At 36.6% G+C, this 24,197-nt stretch overlaps 1 protein-coding gene across 3 annotated transcripts in view; it reads left to right on the top strand.

Moving 5' to 3' along the window:
- Window positions 1-24,197, top strand: part of HOMER1 (homer scaffold protein 1) — a 135,854-nt gene that overhangs the window by 107,073 nt on the left and 4,584 nt on the right. For 2 of the 3 annotated variants that reach the window (XM_053224308.1, XM_015069096.3), the window contains exons 6-8: window positions 5,789-5,945; window positions 10,294-10,404; window positions 11,029-11,109. In XM_053224308.1, the coding sequence (XP_053080283.1) occupies window positions 5,789-5,945; window positions 10,294-10,404; window positions 11,029-11,109 (349 nt within the window). Of the gene's footprint in view, window positions 1-5,788; window positions 5,946-10,293; window positions 10,405-11,028; window positions 11,110-24,197 lie in introns of those variants that run through there. The other variant, XR_008299309.1, reaches the window with a different exon arrangement.

Below are 24,197 nucleotides of genomic sequence, written 5' to 3'. Positions count from 1 at the left end.
ATAATAAAAGGGTATTGAATTTTGTCAAATGGTTTTTCTACATCATTTGAGATGATCATGTGTTTTTTTTATTCTATTAATGTGGTATATTACATTGATTTTTGTATGTTAAACTTTCCTTGCATCCCAGAGTCTCTTCATTTTTTTTTTTTAAATTGGGTCTTTCAAAGAGAAGTTTGTAATTGTTATGAAATACCTTTTATCAATTTTTAATGGATCACACTTTTGGTGCTCTATCTAAGAAACTTTTGTTTAACCCATGTTGACAAGGATTTCTTCTTTTGTGGTCTCTTCTTGAAGGTTTATATTTTATAACAATTTTATATTTTCAGTTCATTTTTATATAGGATAGGAGATAGGACTCAAGATTTTCTTGTGTGTGTGTGTGTGTGTGTGTGTGTGTGTGTGTGTGTGTGTGTGTGGGGTTATCTAGCTGTTTTGGCACTATTTGTTTAAAAGGCTATTGATTCTCCTTTGAATTGCCTTGGGATTTTTTATATAATCTTTAATTTTTTAATATTTTTTAATATTTATTTTTGAGAGAGAGACCAAACATGAGCAAGCGGAGGGGAAGAGAGGGGGGGGGGGGCGGGGGCCAGAGAAAGACATAAAGTCCAAAGCAGGCTCCAGGCTCCAAGCTGTCAGCACAGAGCCTGATGTACGGCTTGAACTCACGAACTGTGAGATCATGACCTGAGCTGAAGTCAGATGCTTAACTGACTAAGCCACCAGATGCCTCTATAATAATCTTCATTTTAATCATGTCCAGATATTTTCATTTTTTTGTGAGGATCCAAGTTCCTGTCTAAAAAACTTCCTTTATATTTCCTGTAGTATGTTATCTGCTGGTAAGGAATTCCTTTAGCTTTTGTTATTTCACCTTCATTTAGAAAAGTATCATCCCTGTGTGTAGAATTCTGGGTTGACAATTGTTTTCTTTTGGCACTATCACACTGTTCTCTTATGGACTGCTTAGTTTGTGATGAGAAACTACTATAATTGTTACCTTTGTTCTGTATATATGTTTTTGAGTTTTTTGGGTTTGTAGTTAAATGCCCTTTATAGTTTTTTGAAAATTGTCAGCCTTTGTTTCTTCACATATTTTTTTCTGCTTTCTTCTCTTTTCTTTCTGGGATGCCAGGTACACATTTGTTAGAAAGTTTGATATTGTCCCCATGTCCTAGGTACTCTGGTGGGTTTTTTTGTTTATTTTTTTCTCTCTGTGTTCAGCTTGGCCAGCACAGGGGTGCCTGGGTGGCTCAGTCAGTTGAGCGACCAACTTCAGCTCAGGTCATGATCTCACAGTTGGTGGGTTCGGGCCCCATGGTGGGCTCTGTGCTAACAGCTCAGACCCTGGAGCCTTCTTTGGATTCTGTGTCTCCCTCTTTATGCCCCTCCCCTGTGCACCTGCACACGGTCCCATTCTCTCTCTCTCTGTCAAAAATAAATAAAATTTTTTTTTAAATTTCTAGATTACACAAAACAAGGCATTTGGTCAGGAATACTAACCTTTTCCTGAACAGGTCCTTTGTAAATACTCCAAGTCCCAGATCTGAATTTTATACATAAAATCTCCTATATTTTGTATGCTTGATCAATTGATTTAAAACAGAAATCAAGAAACTGTAGGTTCTAGTAATTAAAGCTAGCGTGAAATCCCGTCCCTAATGTGAGATTCAAAATAATTATATTTAAGAATTTTCTTAGTATTGAAAACTTAATTATGATTTAATTGTTGTAACATTTACTATTCATTATATTCACCAACTTAATCCTAGGTGGGTTTTGTACTTAGCTCATAAGTTCATACCTTTACTTTTTCATTTAGATAGTCAATGTGTTTACCTAAACACAAGCACCGAGCTGTGCTGGGAACTGGAAGGTTCGGTGGTGTAGCTAGAAAATACTTGTTGGAGAAGACCTGAATCCCTGAAAGAGAAGAATGCATTCTTATAGATTAATGCTGAATATGGAAAGTTTTGGGCAAAAATTCATAGAGAGGAAAATTAAAGTCTAATTGGGAGGAAGAAACTGTCACAGGAAAGCCAGCTGACTAGAACAGGAGCTATAACCCATGGCTTCGATCCAGGAAATAGATTGGTACCACCAAGCAATTAACTCTGATTGAGTGTCCCACAATTTTAACTCAATTCTTAGACTGCCTGGAGGGAGCATCAGATCCCACATATCAAGGGCTCAGTCCCATAAGACTGCTTCTTCTTCAGATGCCAGGTTGCAAGTCCAGGTTGTTACCTGTGTTTTTGATTCACTGGCTATAAATTAGAGGTAGCTACAACCCCCTACCTAGTTCAGTTAATTTGCTAGAGTAGTTCACAGAACTCAAGAAACTGGCTTTGCTTACTCGATTACCAGTTTATTACAAAGGATATTAAAGGATGTGAATGAACAGCCAGATGAAATAATATACATACAGCAAGATCCTAACAACTGGAGCTTTTTCCCCTGTGGAGTTTGGGGCCTAGCACTTGAATGCTTTCTGGGTCACCAACATGGCAGCTCTTCTGGGTTTTTATGGAGGCTTCATTCCATAGACGTGATTGATAAACTCTTTGGCCATTGGTGACTGTTTCACTTTCAGCCCCTCTCTCTCTCCCTGGAGGTCAGAGGGTGGGAGTGACAGTTTTAACCCTGTAATCAAGGTGGGTTCTTCCTGCCACCAGCCCTCACATCTTTAGGAGGTTTCTAAAAGTCACCTCATTAACATAAACTTAATTGTGGTTGAAAGGGGCTTGTTGTGAATAACAAGACATCCATTTCACTTTTATGGCTCTAAAGTGATTTCTGGGGCTGCAGACAAAAGACCAAATATAACAAAAGATGCCCCAGGAGTTTTACATTTGCATACATCTAGTGTTTAAATTAGTTCAGTAAGATTTTAGTTAGCAGATTAAAAGGTCTGTTTAAATAAAACTTTATAGGGAAAAAATGGTAGGTGGTTTTGAAAAAATCTGTAATTAAGTGAAAACAGGTGCATGCTTTACTCAGGAAACCTGAATTTGGAACATCATTTCACAAAAGACCGAATAGAAGAGTTTTCTTTTCAAGGCTACAAGTGGGCTGTTAAATTAATAGCTTAGCTTATTGTTTGATTTTTATTCATTCATGTTTTGAGGAAATTTCAGTAAACTTTAGAAAATTTTAAAAACTTTTTATTTGAAACTAATTTTAGACTTACAGAAAACTTACAAAAACTATGTGGAGAATCTCCATGTACCCCTCACCCAACTTCTCTTAATGGTAGCATCTTACACAACCATAATAATTACCAAATTAATATAGACACGGTACTACCAACTAAACTGCAGACCTCTTTTCACAATTATCCTTTTCTGTTCTAGGAACGTATCCATGATCACACTTTGCATTTAATTATTTTTTCTTAATCTCCACCATTCTTTTTCTCAGTCTTTTGATACTTTTGAAGAACACCAACCAGTTATTTTGTAGACAGCCCCTCAGTTTGGGTTTATGATGTTTGCTCACGATTAGAATAAGGTTATGCATTTTTGACAAGAATACCACAGAAATTATCTTGTATCTTTCCCTATGCATCATATGAGAGGGTTCATGATGCTGATACATTTTATTACTGGTGATGAGCTTTAGAAATTCTTGATGATAGATGCTATGATTTCTTTTATATAATACATATTAAAATTATTATTAAGGGGGCGCCTGGGTGGCTCAGTTGGTTAAGCATCCAACTTTCAGTTCACTGCATGATCATGCAGTTTGTGAGTTCAAGCCCCGCATTGGGCTCTGTGCTGACAGCTCAGAGCCTGGAGCCTGCTTCAGATTCCTTGTCTCCCTCTCTCTCTCTGCCCCTTCCCCTCTCGTGCTGTGTCTCTCTTACTCTCAAAAATAAATAATAAGACATTTAAATTTTTTTAAATTATTATTAAAAATACCAGTCCATCAAAGCATTTGCTTTGTAATGCAGATAATCTACCAAAAACCAAAATGCAGATTAGGGAAAGCTGTTATCATCACTAGTTAATTAATGGGATGAGGTCTGTAGAATTTCACTAAAAAAAGTAAATTGTTCAATGATAAGAAAAAAACACCTTTTTCTTTCAAATGAGGCAATTCTTTCTTCATTGGACAGTTAACAAAGGAATTATCAAAAGAAGAATCTTCCCGAGTAATAGAATTGTTTTTGTAGTAGAAAAATTGTCTTGATTGAAGCAATTAACTTTGGATAACTTATCAAGTAGAACAATAAATGAGGAAATAGGTGATTGCTTTTAGGTTTTTTTGTTCTATGTGTAACATTGGAATTCTATCAAATTAAGTCATTAAGACCAGTTTCTGGGGTGTAGCCTATCATCATATCTGAAATAAATTTATTGCAACAAATTTTTTGTATTTTGGGCATTTCAAAATTATGAATAGCATGAAATAAATCAATAATAATTTCAGAGGAAATACTACATTACATGTCCCATACCTTATTGACATTGAATCATCCTCATATGTTTCAGAAAGGAATGAAATTGTGTTTCAGGCTTTGATGCACTTAAAAAAATACAGTGTATTTTAAAAAGACAGTATGGAGGCTCCTTAAAAATTAAAAATGGAGATACCATATGATCCTTCTGGGTCTTTACCCAAAGAAAATTCTAATTCTAAAAGATATATGCACCCTTATGTTTATTGCACATTATTTACAATAGCCTAGATATGGAACACCCCAAGGTCCACCAATAGATGAATGGATAATGGATGAAGAAAATATGGTGTATATATATATATACAAAATGGAATCTTACTTACCATAAAAAAGAATGAAATCTTGCCACTTGCCACAACATGTTTGGACCTAGAAAGTATTTTGCTATAAAATAAGCCAGAGAAAGAATACCATATAATTTAACTTATATGTGGAATTTAAAAAACAAAACAAACTTGGGACGCCCGGGTGGCTCAGTTAAGCATCCGACTCTTTGTTTCTGCTCAGGTCATGATCTCACATTTCATGAGTTCCAGCCCCACTCTGCACTGTCAGTGCAGAGCTTCGGATTCATTCTCCCCTCTTTCCACCCCTACCCCATTCATGCTCTCCCACTCTCTCAAAATAAATAAACTTAATTTAAGAAATCAAAAAACAAAACAAACAAAAATAGACTCATAAGTACAGACAACAAGCTGGTGGCTGCCAGAGAAAAGGGGAGTGAGGGGAAGTAGGTGATCAAGGGGATTAAGAGGTACAAACTTGTAGTTATAAAGTAAATAACAGGGATGAAAAGTACAGATTAGGAAATATAGTAAATAATGTAATAATAGCTTTGTATAGTGGCACACAGTAACTGTATTTACCATGGTGAATATTTTGTGATATATATAATCATCAAATCACTATGTTATACACCAGAAACTAATATTGTATGTCAAAACTGTGTTTTTATGAAATAAAATTTTTAATGATATCTCCCTCAAATATACAGTAGATTATTAGGTTTTGCTGATAGGTATATCTATATATACCTATATAGATAGATATAGTGTTTATTCCTCAAAAGAGAATGAGTAGAAACTCTCCTGTAGATATCTGTTACCTGTCATAATGAAAGTGGGAACTAGCTCACATTAAGCTTTCTTCACTTGCTAGGTTTTCTTCACTAGGAACATTTCATTGAAATAGTTGTTTTTATACTTTTTGGATTATCTTTGAAGCATCCATGAACTATAAAACTAATAGAACTGAGTCCTGCTGTCCCTTCAAAGTAACAATATTCAATATAATTGATAGCATTTTCTTTTATTTTAGTTCAGCAATCAGCAAACATTGGGAGGCTGAACTGGCTACCCTCAAAGGAAATAATGCCAAACTCACTGCAGCCCTGTTGGAGTCCACTGCCAATGTGAAACAATGGAAACAGCAACTAGCTGCGTATCAAGAGGAAGCAGAACGTCTGCACAAGCGAGTAAGTTCAGAGCTGCTGCCATCCATAGGGATTTATGGCTAACAGACTTCACTGCTCAGCAGAGACTTACATGTAGTAGACTCAGTTCAAGGACATCTTTTGGAGATAATCGTTGGTTGTCAGAACATATAGATAGATGGTAGTATAAGTGGGTTTATTTAGTTAAGAAAAATATTTTCTATTCTGTAATTATCTGTGAAAATCTTGGTAAGTTATGTCTTTCTGCTCAGTAATCTCATCTGTAAAATAGAAATAATAATTGATACTGTGTAGAATTCCTGTGAAAATTAATTGAGAAAGTGAATTGACATTTAGTTGCACTGAGTTAATGATAGATGCTTTTATTATTTTATTTTTATTTTTTAAAAAAGGAACAGGAGTGCCTGGGTGGCTCAGTTGGTTAAGCGTCCAACTTCAGCACTGGTCATGATCTCACAGTTTGTGAGTTTGAGCCCTGCGTGGGGCTCTGTGCTGACAGGCCTGAAGCCTGATTCAGATTTGTGCCTCCCTCTCTCTCTACCCCTTCCCCACTCATGCTCTGTCTCTCTCTCACTCTCTCAAAAATAAATAAAAACATTAAAAAAATATTTTTTTTAAAGAGCAACTTAAAACATACAGGTAGGAAACGCTTTATAAAAGTTGGGAGGTGCCTGGGTGACTCATTTGGTTAAGAGGCCAACTTTAGCTCAGGTTATGTTCTCATGGTTCATGAGTTCGAGCCCCGCATCAGGTTGTCTACTGACAGAGCCCACTTCAGATCCTCTGTCCCCCTGTCCCCCACTCGTGCTCACTCGATCTCTCTCTCTCTCTCTCTCTCTCTCTCTCTCTCTCTCTCTCTCGATCTGTCTCTCTCTCAAAAATAAACATGAAAAAAAATTTTAAGAAAAAGTAGTCAGTTACACAGGTTTCCCCCACTATCCAAAAATAAAGCATTGCTGTGAAACCTTTCCTAAGCTCAAGTGGCATAAAGCAAAGACTATCCCCTACTTTAAAGTTCACATCATATCACTTCACTTTTACAAAAGACCTACATTAGTATCTGTTTTTGCTACTTGACAGAAATCTGAAGATGATTTTCAGTTTTACCAAAAAACACCATTACCATACTAATCTAGGTCTTTCATAAAAGTGAAGTGGCATAAATGCAAGCACTCAGAAAGTGGGGGAGCACCTGCATTTGAAATTCATATAGGAAAAGAAAATCAGAAACCCCAGTATAAATAATATCAGAAGCCCAAACAATTACTTGTGAAGAATTTTTTTTGTACTGAAAGCATTTACATTTACCCAACAGGAAGCAGATGCCACTAATTTCCTTTTTTAGAAAGGATGCCAAACAAGTGAACTTTATAGACAATAGGAAATTGTCTTACTACCAGAGCACAATTTAAGGAATGTAATAGGACCAGAATGACAAGGGAAATAATATAGAAATGGAATAGACACAGGGAGGGAGAGTAAGAAACCTGAATAAATATCATCCTATTATATGTATAAAGGTTAACTTAAGAGGAAGAAGAAGAAGGTTGTTTAATGAGTATAGAATTTCCATTTAGCAAGATGAAAAAGTTCTAGAGATATTTTTCACAATGGTCTGAGTATACTTGTACACTTAAAAATGGTAAGATGATAAATTTAATTATGTGTTCTTTACCACAATAAAAAAAATTAACTCACAACAGTTAACTCATGGGCCAATAAATATTCATTGAAAAACTATCATATCTCCTTATTGAGTAATCCTTGCCCTTAAGGAATTTTTGTTGTAAATAATTAATTGAATTTTAAAGATTTAAGAAATGAAATCTTTCTGTTCACATGTTTATAATTTTCAGTGCTCTTCCTTCCTTTTTATAGATTTGATTTCCATCAAGGTATCCTTTCCCATTGGCCTGAATTAACTTTGCAATTTTGGCCAGATATAAGGGCAGCTTTTTGACTTAACTACAGGTTGCATTTTCCTATTTCTTCACATGTGTAGTCATTTTCAGTTGTGTGTTAGACATTAAAAATTAGATGCTATGCTGCCTATAGATGCTCTCATCTTATTCTGAATGATGTTTTTTATTTGAGCAAGCAGTTAAATGACTTACAGATTTCCTCGAATTTGTGAAGGTGTGGACTTAGGCTTCATTATTAGAGTTGTTTTATTTTAATTTTGCCCTTAACCCTCTGGAGAATCCCCTAGTCCTGAGAAATCTTTATTTCTAAGGCGTAACCCTTCGGATGCTTCAGTGGAAAGCTTGAGGTGATAACCAATGTCCTCTAATTTGGTGGGACTCAAACTTCAAACTGTTTTCTCTATGGTGAGCATGAGCACTACCACCTTAGCTCTTTCAGCCTTACAGCTCCCCATACCCCACCATGCTGGACTCCTTGGATTCTTACCTGTGCATGTTTAGTTCAAGGGTTGACCAAAGACTTGGAAAAAGTCTCTATGCTTATTTGGGGCTTTCTTCATACAGTTCCCTCAATTTCTAGCTGTTTCAGCTGTTCTAAAGAGTCCCCAAATCATCAGGCTCCTCAGGCTATCTTTTACTCTTTTGCTCTATTTGGTCACTAACCAGGGCATTCAAGCAGTTGAATTTTACATTTCGTTCATGATTTGCCATTGTTATCTATGGGAAAGTTTTTTTAATAAAAACAACTCCATCATTATGAGAACTGGAATTCCCCGTAAGGAATTTATTATCTAATTGAACAAAGAAAACTAATAAACACTGAAGAATAAGGAAATAATTCCCAAGATTTTCAATACATTTCATTTTGTGGACCACAGGACAGGAAAGCCTTGACAGATTGAGTAGATAGGAATGGCTTTCTGGTGAAAGTGCTTGCTGAGCTGAGAGTAGAGGGTTTGATGAAGTCTGAATAGCCTCAGAGGTAAGAGAGGACATTCATATCCAGCAAGATGGGTACGAGAGTTGTTTATTCTTTCTTAAAGTTTTATTTATTTATTTTGAGAGAGAGCATGCCCAAGCCAGGGAGGGGCAGAGAGGGAGAGAGAAGGAATCCCAAGTAGGCTTCTTGTTGTTAGCACAGAGTCTGGCACAGATCTTGATCTCATGAACCATGAGACCATGACCTGAGCTGAAATCAAGAGTAGGATACTTAACCGACTGAACCACCCAGGCACCCTGAGAGTGGTTTGTTCTTAGGACAAGGAGACTTGCCTGCTTTTAGTTGGAAAAGTGATATATCACATACTGTGAGTGTCTTGGATGTTGAGGATAGTTAAGTAGTTTATGACTGGTATATGCAAGACCTGAGGGTTAAGATTTGACATTAAAAAAAAAAAAAAAAAAAGAGGCTTTGAAAGGCTTTGAATGGGGGAGTTAAAGATCACAGATGAATGTTAGTTTGCAGAAGAGGTAAAAATAGATTACAGTTAAGTCTTCTGGCAAGCCATTGCTGTTCTTTAGGCCTGGATGATAAGGGTCTGCACAAGGCTATTAGTACATGAATAGAAAGGACAAAAGTGTTAAGAAAGGTAGAGTGACATTTGTGGAGTGTAATTAGATATTTGGAAAATGTGAAAGAGAAGGATTTGCTATGTTTCTTTAGCAGTCTAGAATTCACTGCAGTCTAGTCACCCAAAATGTATGAGCTCCCGATGTATGTAAAGAGCTGTGATTGGAGGTGTATGTATGTTTTTATGTTGACTTCTGTCTCTTTTGACTGTCAAATCCAACAGTGTTGTTGGACAGGATAACTTTTAGGGACTCTGTCCTTCTCTGTTGTCTCAGAAAATATCCAGTGCTTATTAAAAATTAGGTAGCTCTTTGGGCCCTCAGTACATTGTTATTGACTAAAAAATGTTATCTTTTGCCACAGAGACACTATTGATATGAAGTCATTCTAGTAATAGAATGATTTAAGTTGTATTTTTAAGCATATCTTTTCTTCCAGATTCTCTTAACATTTTGGAAATGTATTTGAAAAATTTCTCACTTCTGCAAGGCCAGTTTTCAGAAGCCATGTTTAATTTGAAAGCTACAGATGGAAGGCAGATGGCTATATCTGATTTTGAATATGTTTTCATAGGAAATTTTTAAAGAAAACTTCATTATAGGGATTCTCTATCATTAATCATTTAATTTTAAGTTTTCCTGATTTTGCCCATGACCAAGCCATATAAATAATTATTTCCCTAGTCTTTTTTCCTTGTCCTAGATTCGTGTCTTTAAAGAATCTATTCATTCTACAATAAGTGTCTTAATATTTCTCAAAATTGATTTTCATATGTTGCTTCAGAATTCATGTTTTAACTATCAGGAGTTACTATATTTTCAGCAAGAAATCCTTTGAAGTAGTCATATGACTTACCTGTGTTCTCCTTTCATCCTAGGTGACTGAGCTTGAATGTGTTAGTAGCCAAGCAAATGCAGTGCATACCCATAAGACAGAATTAAATCAGACAATACAAGAACTAGAAGAGACGCTGAAAGTGAAGGAAGAGGTATTTGCTACTTTTTACTCATCTGTAATCTGGCTAACATAGGTATACAAAATATTTGAGCTTATGTCAGATTTGCAGGTACTTTATGGAGTAAAGTAAGGTTGTGGGATGCTGTTTAGGGGTGTGAAATGTTTTTATTTTGATTAATATTAAGCTTGTTCATATTTTCTCCTTCCTTATTTCTGCTGTTATGAACAATGATGAGGCAGTCAGACTGAGATGCTGCCTCTTGCCTTCTGTATGAGAGTTGCATTCATAAAATCAACAGAAAACCAGGAGAGGTTAAATGAATTTTATACGCTGTTGCTTTCTCTGGTTTCTGGTCAGAAGATTTAACATCCCAGGAAAGAATTATATCCACAACCATAACATATTCTGATGGTTGTTTCTAAGCAGTGCTGTCTCAAAGCCCGCAAGTGTACTTGTTGTTTAAGATTATCGTGTAGTAGACACCATACCCATAAAGACAAATCACCCCTCTAAAATTTAGTCAGTATAAAGGAATGTTTTTTTAATTATTTTTTTCCAGGGACTGGAACAATGATTTCAGGAAAAAATAAGACTTTCTCTTTCCTTGATTTAGTTTAAATATTGTTGCTAAAGACCTTGCTGTACTTTTTCTAGGAAATAGAAAGATTAAAACAAGAAATTGATAATGCCAGAGAATTACAAGAACAGAGAGACTCTTTGACTCAGAAACTCCAGGTGAGCTGTAATGACGTTTTGATTCATTTCTGCACAGCAAGGCATCACTCATTCTTTCACATAGTAATGACTTTTTTCTCTGAAATTTCATTTCGTAGGTTCTCAGTCCTTTTTCTTTTCCAGGACTTCTCATTCGGGCCTAATCTTTGATTTGTCAAAAATTACCTGATACCTTTATCTAGGTAGCATATGATCATCATAGATGGTCATTTATAAATTGTCTTCAGTAAATTATTTTAGAAATTTCTACTTTGTAACATAAAAAATACCCTGAATTTAAAGAGAATTTCTCAAATGGATTTCATTCACTTGAGGAGTTCTCATTTTTTTTTAACACTGAACTACTTAGCATGAATTACAAAAGTAGTTGTGCCCTAATGGAAATCAAGTTAGTACTGTTTTTCTTCCTTTATACGAATTAATTTTACTCACTTTTTTTGCATAAGTAATATGTTTCTTGGCTCTCATTTACATATGTATATCCTGTGTCAGTGGTTAGGGAAGAATTTTAGAATTCGTTATCAAAGTGCCCTGGCACCTCAGCTACTTTTACACCCCAGTGGTTAGCTGCCTCTATAAAGAGAGGTTAGGGCCACTTTAGAGTTGGGAGTAGAAATAAATGTATGTACAGAGTGAGGAATTTGGGCTGAGTGATGATGAGTGGGACCTGAAAGCCCAGTATTAAAAGGAGTACCATAATTATAATGAGAATGTCCAGCATTAATTGAGTGCTCACTTGCACCAGACACTGAGTTAAGCACTTTACTTATATTGTGCATTTATTCCATGCAACAGTCATAGGAGGAAACTGAGGCTTGTATAGGTTAACTTGTCCAATCTCTCTTTAAGTAGGCAAAGTTCTTTGACAGTGGAAATGGGTTCTTTATAGAGCATCAACTATTTCCCTCTCTCTCTCCCGTCATTTGACTTTCAGCAGTCTGAGAAAAAGGAGGTGGTTTGTTTTGGTTAGCCCTATTAAATGTTGTTCCTACCTTTTAATGATCTGTGTAAATTAGTGGTTGTCAACTGGGGGCAGTTTTGTGCTGCAGGGGACGTTTAACAATGTATGGAGACAGTTTTGATTTTCACAACTAGCACTGTACTATTGACATCTAGTAGGTGGAAGTCAAGGATGCTGCTAAACATCCAATTATCTGGCCCAAAATGTCAATAGTGTCAAGGTTGAGAAAGCCTGGTGTAGAACTAAAAGATGAAGCATGTAATCAGGGCTAGAGGAGGTGGAAGAAATCAGTGTGGCTTTGCCATTTGTTCGTTTGTTTCGGGCTGTCATTGTCTGAGTACTTGCTATGCTTCAGGCATTTTGCTAAGCACTTGTATACCATCGCTCTAATTCTCAACTAATTCTCACACTAACAAATGTGGTAACCCCATTTTCAAAGAGAAGGCAGCAGTTCGGAGGTGTTAACAAGTTTACAAGACACTGAGCTAGAAAGTAGTAAGACCTAAATTTGTTTTGATTCCAAAGTCTCTGTTCTTTCTGTATTAGCACCACACTGCTCCAGGCAGTCAAGTGGCCAAGACATTCCTGACAGTTCTTTAAAAACATTTTTCCAGTTACATACACATTTACATTGTCCCAGAGAAACCAACAGGTGATTTTTCATATCAGACTTCTAAATGTATTTCATCATTGACTGAGCAGTAATTGAATTTTAAAGCTGGCTCCTGGAATAGTGAATATCAATGCTTACCTTTTCTTTCACCAAGTATCAAAAATGCTTATCAAAACAACCTACATGGAACAGGGCAGGGAAGCTTTCAGACCTTCAGATGCGCTGGTCCCTATTTGTTTTAGGTCTTGCCTCACGTGTTAATTTCTCCAACTTCTCAATTTAAGCACTGCTCTGCAAGGTCCTCCCAGCCCCCTACTCCCCCCACCCCAGTTACTCTTTGTAATATTACCATGTTTTATTTTCCTAGTAGCCATTGTCAGTATCTGAAATGATTTTATTTATTTTCAAAATTTATTTTGGAATGATTTCAGATCAGAAAAACTTGCAAGAATAATACAAAAATTTTTTTCATATACCTTTCACCCACATTTCCCAAATGTTAACATTTTTTACCGTATTTGTTTTACCATTCTGGAACTCTATCTGTGTATGTATGTATATACGTACACACATACATACATACATACATATGTGTGTATACATACATACATATATACACATTTATGTGTATGTGTGTATATATATATATATATATATACACACATACACATATATCTTTTTCCTGAAATCTTTGAAAATACGTTTAAGATACAGTATCTCTCTTTTTTTTTTTTTTTAAATGCTTTATTTATTTTTGAGAGAGACAGAGACAGAATGTGAGTGGGTTAGGGGCAGAGAGAGAGGGAGACACAGAATCCAAAGCAGGCTCGAGGCTCCGACTGTCAGCACAGAGCCCGACGCGGGGCTCAAACTCACAGACCGTGGGATCATGACCTGAGATGAAGTAGGACGCTGAAACGACTGTGCCACCCAGGCGCCCCAAGATACAGTATCTCTTTACCTCTAAACACTTCAGTGTGTATTTTATAAGAGTAAGGACATTTTCTTCTATAACCATCAAAAATGATCTATCTACAGGCCTTACTCAAATTCCCATAATTGTCTTAATAATCTCCTTTATAGCAAAATTTAAAAATTGTTTTTCTGGTCCAGGATTTATTCCAGAATCACATACTGCATTTAGTTGTCATGTATATTTATTTTGATGTTTGAATTGTCCCGCATTTGGCCAGTTGAAACCCCTTCTAGCTTCTGGTTCCTTTTGATATGACACTCTAATTCTTTAAAGAATTTCTTTATGTTTTAGTACAACATAATCCAGGCTCATCTTGTATTTTTTCAACTTTAGCCTTGGAATTAGCTATTTCTTCAAGGAGAAATTTCTTTTAGCAAAGATTGATATTTAGAAGCCAAAACCTGAGTACTAGATAAGCTTCTTGTTATTAAGTTGGCATTGTTTCTTTTCCATCTTAATAAACAGAGCTAGAAGTACACGCATACCACATTATGTCCATTTCAGGTACGTATATATGTCTTTTAAACTGAATTCTTACCCATACCTCCCACTGTAGTCTAATACTATGAAGTTCATTTTAGCCTTTTCCTTATTCATATCTGTAACTTGTTTACCCAACACCAAGAAACCTGGAGGTACCTGGGTGGCTCACTCAGTTAAGCACCTGGCTCTTGATTTTGGCTTAGGTCATGATCCCACAGTTCTTAAGTTCGAGCCCCGTGTCAGACTCTGCGTTGACATTGTGGAGCCTGCTTGGGATTCTCCCTCTCTCTCTCTCTCTCTCTCTCTCTCTCTCTCTCTCTCTCTCTCTCTCTCCCCCTTTATTTCTGTCCCTCCCCCTGCTCACACTCTCTCTCTGTCTCTCAAAATAAATAAATAAATTTTAAAAAATACTGAGAAACCTGATTCTTATTACCCACAGTATATTTACTTACTTTTTTAATCTCAGAAAGCACAGAAAATAGTTGTTGAATTACTAAATAAAACCACTGCAAGAAAATACAAACAAACCCTTACCAACTAGAGATCAGTATAATTCTTTTTGTCCTTAGCCTGTATCCGAAGTTTATTGGGTGAGTTCTTCCACTCCTCTGCAATTGGCTAGGTTCTTCATTTGAAACACATTTATGTTTATTAGTGTCATATTCCATTTTAAATGTATTTTATTTCCCATTCTTCTTCATTTTATAGCATGCATTTAATGAGTATATGAAACATTAGTGTGGTTCCAAAAATCAGAACTATTCAGAAAGATGTCTTTAGAGAAGTATGAGCCCCTTCAGTCCAGACTGCCCTAGTTTCTGTCCCGTTCTTCCCACCCCCCGTATCCATCTGCCACCCGTCGGTAACCAGTCACATTAGTTTCTGGTTGATCCTTTCTCTGTTTCTTTTTACACAAATGAACTGATCTATTTGTTTACCCTCTCCTCCCTTTTTTTAAATGATTACATCCACTAGATTATTCTTTTGCACTTTGCTTCTTTAACATGAAACATATTGTAGAGATCACTCTGTCAGTTCATACAGATCTTGTTCATGTTTGTTACAGTTGTATAGTACTTTATTTCTATGTGTTGATAGTTTATTTGGCCACTCCTTTGTATAGGTATTTAGGCTATTTCCAGTGTTCTGCAACAATACTACAAGTAATATTGTGCATAGGTATTTTGTTATCATTGGAGGTGTGTATTCAGGATAGATTTTTTTTTTTTTTTTTTTTAGTAATCTGTACACTCAACATGGGGCTTGAGCTCATTTGACCCCAAGGTCAAGAGTCTCATGGTTGGGCACCTGAGTGGCTCAGTCAGTTAAGTGTCCAACTTCAGCTCAGGTCATGATCCTGTGGTTTGTGAGTTCGAGTCCCACATCAGGCTCTGTACTGACAGCTCAGAGCCTGGAGCCTGCTTTGGATCCTGTGTCTGTCTGTCTGTCTGTCTGTCTCTCTCTCTCTCTCTCAAAAATAAGTAAACACTAAAAAAACAAAAAAGAATCTCATGGTCTTCTGACTGAGCCACCCACAGGAAAGATTCTTAGAAGCAAGATTTCTTAGTGAGAAGATAAACATATAAGTAGTTTTGTTAAATATTGTCCAGTTTCCCTCCATAATGAGTTGTGGCAGTGCTCACTCATACCACCAGCATGAGTGCATGTGTCTCCATAGCCTCACCAACAAAATGTGTTGTCATACTTCTTAATTGTGTGATAGGTGAAAAATGGTATCTCTTGTGTATCTCGTATTATTATGAGTCACATGAACTTCTTTCATAAGCTTAAAGATCTTTTCAGTATCTTTTTGTATATGTGTGGATTGGGTGTTCATGTCTTTTGCCTTTGCTCGATAGGTTTTTTGGTCCTTTTTCAAGAGTTCTTTGTATTCAGGAGTTCTTTATATATCTGATTACATGTTACAAATATTTTCTCCCAATTTGTTGTTTTTTTTTGCTTTTTCCAAGATAGTGTTGCTTTATGTAGTAGTCAGATTGATTCCTTTCTTTATTTGCTTGTGGCTTGTGAATAATAGAGTTAGTTAACTCTTCTAAACTGAGATGATATAGGAATTTATCCATATTTCCCTCTAGCACTTACAAGGTTTCGTTTTTTACTTTTAGATCTTCGAGTACTTGGGGTTTATTTTTTTGTGTATGGTATGAGATGGGTATCCAATTCCATCTTTTTCTAAATGCCTGTCCAGTTATCTCATTACCATTTATTTAAAACATCATTCTTTTTTCCAGAGATTGGAGATACTTGATTTCTATGTGTATTTTGATCTATTGCTGGACTTCCTGTTCCACCCCATTGGTCACTCTATTCATGTGTCAGTCCCACACTGCATTAATTGTAGAAGCTTTAATGTCTGGGAAGGCCAGTTAATCTTCACAGCGTTTCTTCTTCATTGCTTTTCTAAATATTCTTACATATTTATTTTATCATATGAACTTCAGTATTAACTTCAATACCAGTTTTTGTGTCAACTAAAAATGTAGCTCTGTAAAAAACTTTTATTGGGATTGCTTAAAATTTATTTAGGAGTGTTTTAAGGTTTTTGTGTGTTTTTGCATATTTCTTGTTTATCCATATTTTGTCTTTTTTTGTTTCAAATGGGATTTTTTCTATCATTGTATTTGATTATTGTGTGTATATGTTGAATTCTGTATGCTTATTTTATATGCTGCTACCTGACTATTGTATTACTTGAGGCTGTTTTGTCATTTATTGCACTGATTCAGTAAGATTTTTTTGGTACGTTAACACATAATTTGCAAACAGAGGTAATTTTATTTATTTCTCCAATTCTTATGCCTCTGTTGATTTTTCTTGTCGAATTACACCTTAAAAACAGTAGTAAAGGGGCACTTCTGAGATTCAGTCGATTGAGTGTCCAACTCTTGATATGGGCTGGGGTCATGATCTCAGGGTCATGAGATTGAGCCCCACGTCTGTGCTGTCAGCACAGAGGCTGGTTACGATTCTCTCTGCCCCTTCCCTACTCACATGCTTGCACATGTGCTCTCTCTCTCAAAATAAATAAATAACCATTAAAAACAAAACAATGGTATAGTGTTAAACAGTAGTGGAGTTAAAGGCTTATTTTGTCCCTTATCTTAGTGAAATTGCCTCTATTATTTTTCCATTAATTAAAATGCTGGATTTAACACTAAAATATATTTTATCATATTATGAGACTGTCTTTCCTGTTTTCTTGGGTGTTTTTACCAAAAATTTTGTTAATGGCTTTTTTTAAGTATCTTTCGAGATAGCCATAATTCCCTCCCTAGATCTATTAATATGTTTTGTTTTATTAATAGATTTTCTAATACCAAACCACCCTTGCATTACTGGAATAAATACCGTTATCTATGATATATTATTCTCTTAATGTGGTTTTAGATTTTCATCTTTTATTATTTATAATTTTTACATGATACTCATTTGTAATATTGGTCTGTAATTTTCTTCCTTTGTGGGGAAGCTGTATTTATAAGATTTAGGTATCAAGGTTATACTTCATACAAAGTTATACTTCAGGAGTGCCTGGGTGGCTCGGTTGAGCATCTGATTCTTGATTTCAGCTCAGGTCACAATCCCATGTTCAGATGCTCAACCGACTGAGCCACCCAGGTGCCCCTTAAAAAACAATTTTTTGGGGGGGATGCCTGGGTGGTTCAGTCTTTTGAGCGTCCTGACTTCAGCTCAGGTCATAATCTCACAGTTCGTGAGTTTGAGCCCCTCATCGGGCTCTGTGAGGACAGCTCGGAGCCTGGAACCTGCTTCGGATTCTGTGTCGCCCTCTCTCTCTCTGTCCCTCCCCAGCTTGCACTCTGTCTCTCCCTCTCTCAAAAATAAATAAAACATTAAAAAAAATTTTAAAGAAAATTTTTTTAAAGTTATACTTCAGTTATACTTCATACACTTTCTTCATTTTCTGTGCTATGGCGTCATGGATGTCATATTGCAGCTATCTGATCTTTGAGCATTTAATAAAGCTCTCCTTTGACACCATCGGGGCCTGGTGCATTTTTTGTGTAGTTCCTGGATTATTCTGTCTTCTGTAGCTATTGGACTGTTTAAGTTTTCCATCTAGCTTTCATATATTCAGCAAGAACTCCTATTTTATATAGTTGTTCATTATCCTTTTCTTCTTGATTAAAGTTAAGCAATGGTATGTCCATTTTGTTAAATTAAAAAAAAATTTTTTTTAACGTTTATTTGCTTTTGAGAGAGACAGACAGAGTATGAGCAGGGGAACGGCAGAAAGAGAGGGAGACACAGAATCTGAAACAGGCTCCAGACTCCAAGCCGTCAGCACAGAGCCTGACGTGGGGCTCGAATTCACAAACCGTGAGATCATGACCTGAGCCGAAGTCAGATGCTTAACCAACTGAGCCACCCAGGCATCCCTAAAAAAAATGTTTTTTAATGTTTATTTTTGAGAGAGAGAGAGAGAGAGAGAGAGAGAGAGAGAGAGAGAAAGTGCGAGTAAGGAAGGGTCAGAAAGAGGAGACACAGAATCTAAAGCAGGCTCCAGGCTCTGAGCTGTCAGCACAGAGCCCAGTGCGGGGCTTGAACTCACAAACTGTGAGATCATGACCTGAGCTGAAGTCAGATGCTTAACTGACTGAGCTAACCAGGCACCCCTATTTTGTTAAATTATTTTAAAAATACTTGGTTTGGTTCATCAGTGTCACTGTCTTTCTATCCTCTACCTTATGAATTTCTCCTTTTATCTTTACTCTTCCTGCTTCATGCTTTATTTTGGTTGACTTTTTTATTCTTTTTCTAGCATTTTAAGAAGAGAATTTAATTCCTTTATTTTTATTCTTTCACTTTTATTTATCCATGTGTAAGGCTATAGATTTTCCTCTGTTGCTCTAAAGTGTATTCCATAGATTCTGGTATTTAGTATTTTCATTATCATTATTTCCTGAAATTCTGTAATTTTGGTTTTATTTACCTTGCATGCAAGAGGTGTTTAAAAGAAGGTGCTTTAGGGGTGCCTGGGTGACTCAGTTAGTTAAGCATTCTGACTCCTTGATTTTGGCTCAGGTCATGATCTCACAGTTTGTGAGTTCAAGCCCCACTTCAAGGATTGGGGATTTTCTCCCTCCTCACTCTGTACCTATCCCCAGCTCATGCTCGCTTGCTTGCTTTCTCTGTCTCTCTCTCAGGATAAATAAATGAGCATTACAAAAAATAAAGGGATGCCTGGGTGGTTCTTGATTTCAGCTCAGATCAAGATCTCACAGTTTTTGAGTTCGAGCCCTGCATTAGGCTCTGCTCTGAAAGTGCAGAGCCTGCTTGGGATTGTCTCCCTCCTCTCTCTGCGCACCCATCCCACCGCCCACCACTTACTTGTGTGCTCAGTTGTGCACACTTTCTCTCTCTCTCTCAGAATAAATAAACATTACAAAAAATAAAGGGCAGGATAAATTCTGTCGGTTAAGTGTCCAACTCTTGATTTCAGCTCAGGTCATGATCTCATAGTTAATGAGTTTGAACCCCACGTTGGGCTTTGTGTAGAGCCTGCTTGGGATTCTCTCTGCCCCTCCCCTCCCCCCAAATAAATAAGTAAACTTTAAAAAAATAAAAAATAAATAAAAGAAAGATCATGGCTTGAGCCTAAATCATGAGTTGGACACCCAACCAACTGGGCCACCCAGGCACCCCTAGTAACCATCATCCATCCTTGTTTTATTCTTTGATATATATTATTTTATTATTTTTTATATTATTTTTTAACCATCATCCGTCCTTGTTTTATTCTTTGATATATATTACATATAGTACATGGTCCTTTCTTTGAAGTTTCCACAATAATCTGTTGGTTGGATGAAGCTTATCTTTAGTGGATGGTTCCCGAAGAGCTTATGGTTTTAAGCTGTTTTTTTAAAAGACTTAGTACTTGGGTGACAGGTAGATATAAAATCCTTGGTTTGTAATTTTCTTTCTTTGAGTTTCTTGAAAATGCCACTCCATTATTACCTTGTTTTTATGTCTCTTTTGAGAAATCTATTCCAGTCTAGATGCCTGGCCTTGGAAGTTTAGAACCCATTCTGTTTGTATGCCCTGAGGATTTTTCCTTTATATTTAAAATCTAATAGTTTTACTAAGATAATTCTGAGAATTGATTGTTGAGGGTCAGTTTTCTCAGGTACTTGATGGGCCCTTTTAATTTGTAGATTCAGGTGTGCCTTTATTTCCAGGAAGTTTTCTTGTGTAAAAGTTTTAAATATTAACTTTGTCTTATTGGGGTGTTTTCTTCTTCAGGAGCTCCAGTGATACGTAACTGGATTGGATTTTTTTGTCTTCTGTTTCAACCACTTTCTCTCTGATTTTTTTTATATAAATGTTTATTTAATTGAGAGAGAGAGAGAGAATACGGGCAGGGGACAGACAGAGAGAGAGAGGGAGAGAGAGGATATGAAGCAGGCTCCAGGCTCCAAGCTGACAATGGAAATCCCAATCTTGGAGCTTGAGCTCATGAACTGTGAGATCATGACCTGAGCTGAAGTCGGACACTTAACTGACTTGAGCCACCCAGCCACCCCACATTCCCTTGAGTGTTGAAAAATAATAATTGAATAAACTTTTTTTTTTGCAAATGTATTTTTTATTTTATAATTCAGTCTTTATTTCTGATGTGATTTTGCCTTTTTCTTCTGTTTCTATCAAGCTTTAATCACTCCTCATTTTTTTTTGTTTTTTGTTTTTTTGGCCCATTTCTGTTTTTCATGTTTAATATCTGACTCAGGCTCTATTTTGAATGCTTGACAGTATTTAAAGTTTATTTTGGGTGTAATGTCTACACCCAATATGAAGCTCAAACTCATGACCCTAAGATCAAGAATCCCATGCTCTTTCCCTTTAAAAAAAAATATTTTTTCAAGTTTATTTACTTATTTTGAGAGAGAGAGAGGAAGAGAACAAGCACAAGCCAGGAAGAGGCAGAGAGAGGGAGAGAGAATCCCAGAGAGGCTCAACGCTGTTGGCGCAGAGCCCAACTTAGGCCTCAAACTCACAAAGCATGAGATAATGACCTGAGCCGAAATCAAGATTTGGACACTTAACTGACTGAGCTACCTTTGTGCCCAAGAGTCCCATGCTCTTCTGACTGAGCCAGCCAGGTGCCCTGTTTGATATTTAATTTCCAGTGGAGTCTTCTGTTTTCTTGTGCTTCATAGTTGGTTTTTTGTGGGGACTTGTATTTTCATTCAGTGAAGTGTCTAGAGTTTCATTTTCTGTTTTCATCTTACTATAGTTTCCGTAGATGAAGATATGTCACATCTTTGTATTTGGTGGACTGAGTGGCAGTTTTGGGTAGTTTACAAATTCTTAGTTAAAAACCACTCACTTTTGGGGAGACAGGTAAGAGAGAAAGCTTAGGAAATGTCTTTGCTGGAAATTGAAGTTTGTATTGTTCTATTTCTTCTAGTAACTTTGAAGTTGTGAAGTTTGTGTGGTTTTATTCTTGTCATTGATTTATTTAGTTAGGGAGGATGGTTAGGAAATTTCAGTGTATGCAGTCACCATTACCTCAGCTTCCCGGAAGTCTGTTTTGTTTGCTTTTTGTTGCGAGTATCCTCAATCTAGATTGCATGCTGCATTCAAACAAGAACCATCTTTGTTTATTCTCTGCTTTATCTCTATTTCTAGTACATAGAAGATGCTTAGTAAATAATTGTTAAATAGCTCTTCTTCAAAATTTGTGTGTGTGTGTGTGTGTGTGTGTGTGTCTGTTGCCCCTTTTTTTCTGTTGAAATACTAGTTCTTGTTTTGATGATTTATATATGTCTTGTTACATATGAAGGTTGATGATCTAATAGGGCAGTATATCTTACTTCTATCAGCTTAAGATGTGAATCAGATATCCAAGACAATTTTCCTGTAACTTTTATTTAGATTAAAAATGCAGGATTTAAACTGTTAGAAAATGAACCTGATCTGGTCCCATTTATGATGGTAATAATTGTATAATTTTTTTTTAATGTTTATTTATTTTTGAGAGAGAGGGAGAGAAAGAGTGTGAGCAGGGGAGGGGCAGAGAGAGAGAGGGAGACACATAATCTGGAGCAGGCTCCAGGCTCTGAGCTGTCAGCACAGAGCCCAGCGTGGGGCTTGAACCCATGAGCTGTGAAATCATGACCTGAGATGCAAGTCAGATGCCTAACCGACTGTGTCACCCAGGAGCCTCTGTAAAAAAATTTTTTTAATCACTCTAGTGTTTAGGCTCTATATCTAACACAGAGAGTGACCTTCTACCCATTAAGATTTTATACTTTTTTTTTTTAATATTTATTTATTGCTAAGGGAGAGAGAAAGAGGGAGACAGAGAACCTCAAGCACTGTCAGCACCGAACCCAACATGGGGTTCAAACTCACCAACCAGGAGATCATAACCTGAGCTGAAATCAAGGACCGGATGCTTAACCATCTGAGCCACCCAGACACCCCTTTATACTTTGAATTATTGCCCTTTAAAACATTCGAAGGGCCTCCATTGCTTTATCAGGACCGAACCAGGTCTGGATGCCCCTGGCACATGGTTACCTGTCAGGGAAGGAGAAGAGGAAATTAGTAGCACACAAGTGGTTATAAGTAGAAGAATAAGTTAGGAGTGAGAATAAACGGCAAGAAGAGGCTTGGAAAACATGGACGTAAGGTGGACTACTGGGAAGTGCCCACAAACCAGGGCTCCAGTTGCCTTGTGTTGGCCCATGTGCACAGCGTTGGCCATTCTTGCTCTAGGATTATATTCTCTGCTTCAGAATAGACCAGCACTGTCAGCACTGTATTGGATCCCTTTTGTTACCTGCCTACTAAAATTCCTCCAATCAGAGAAATGGTTGAGAGTATGAAACTCTGTCTAGAGAGAACAATGCAATTTTAATAGCTGAGGAAATTTGGTGTTTTGCATGCTTCCGTTGAAAATGTTTGGATGTTTCATTGATTGGCAAGGAGAACAAAAAAGGCTTTCATTTTAAGGAAGGCTTTAGAGGGCATAATGGGTGGTGCCTGGTGAAGTGGGTGTTTTCTAGTGAATGACATTTGGTCTATTTTTATAGTTGGAAACATTCTACTCTTAAGCTTATTGTTCAAGCAAGCAAGAGAGCATACTGTGCAATCATGAGTGGAATTTTTACATTTGATCCCAGGCTCTTTTTTCTCCCTCATAGTTTGGAGCCTCCATGAATGTGCCTATGAATTTATAAGTATTTTATTGGTTTCAGATCCTGCTCTCAGTTTACTTATCTTCTCTTTGTGGATTATTCAAAGGAAAAAGATTAGAAACATACTGGGAAATATCTAACAGTAAATGCTTTTTTTTTTTAACTTTTTTTAAAATGTTTGTTTATTTTTGAGAGAGAGACAGAGCATGAGCAGGGGAGGGGCAGAGAGACAGGGAGACACAGAATCTGAAGCAGACTCAGGCTCTGAGCTGTCAGCACAGAGCCCAACGTCGGGCTCCAACCACAAACCGTGAGATCATGACCTGAGCCAAAGTCGGACACTTGACCAACTGAGCCACCCAGGTGCCGCTCATCAGTAAATGCTTTAATATTAGATTGGGGTTTCTTAAATTCTTCATTTATAACTCATTTGAGCTGCTGTATTACTTTATTATATTTTCCCAGGTTCTTGCAGCTCCTCTGTGACATTCTTGCTTAGGCCTTTCTCTTAGTTATTTCTGTCAGAGCAAGTGAACATTTATGTTCAGAATCCTAGATCAGGATTACTTTCTTCTGTGTATTCAAGCCAAATTCCCAGTTATTTTTCTCAAAAGTTGAATTTTTACAGGTATTGTAAGAGAAGTAAATATAAAAAATAAAAATACCCATAATCCTAACAACTGCAACCATTTCCTATTATGTACAGTAATTTCCAGTGCTTGTCCTCATGCATACCAATTTTTGTCTATTTGCACTCTGCTGCTTGGTATTGTTTTTTTCATTTAACATTTACCGGATTCTTTCAAAAATTAAAAAAAAAAAGTGTTCTACCACCCTTTAGACTTGCTGTAATTTTTTTAGAGATTTACA

The sequence above is a fragment of the Acinonyx jubatus genome, chromosome A1 (assembly GCF_027475565.1).
Source record: "Acinonyx jubatus isolate Ajub_Pintada_27869175 chromosome A1, VMU_Ajub_asm_v1.0, whole genome shotgun sequence".
In the NCBI taxonomy this organism is placed as follows: Eukaryota; Metazoa; Chordata; class Mammalia; order Carnivora; family Felidae; genus Acinonyx; species Acinonyx jubatus.
The sequence above is the reverse complement of the archived record's forward strand: the minus strand, read 5'-3'. Positions and strand labels throughout refer to the sequence as shown.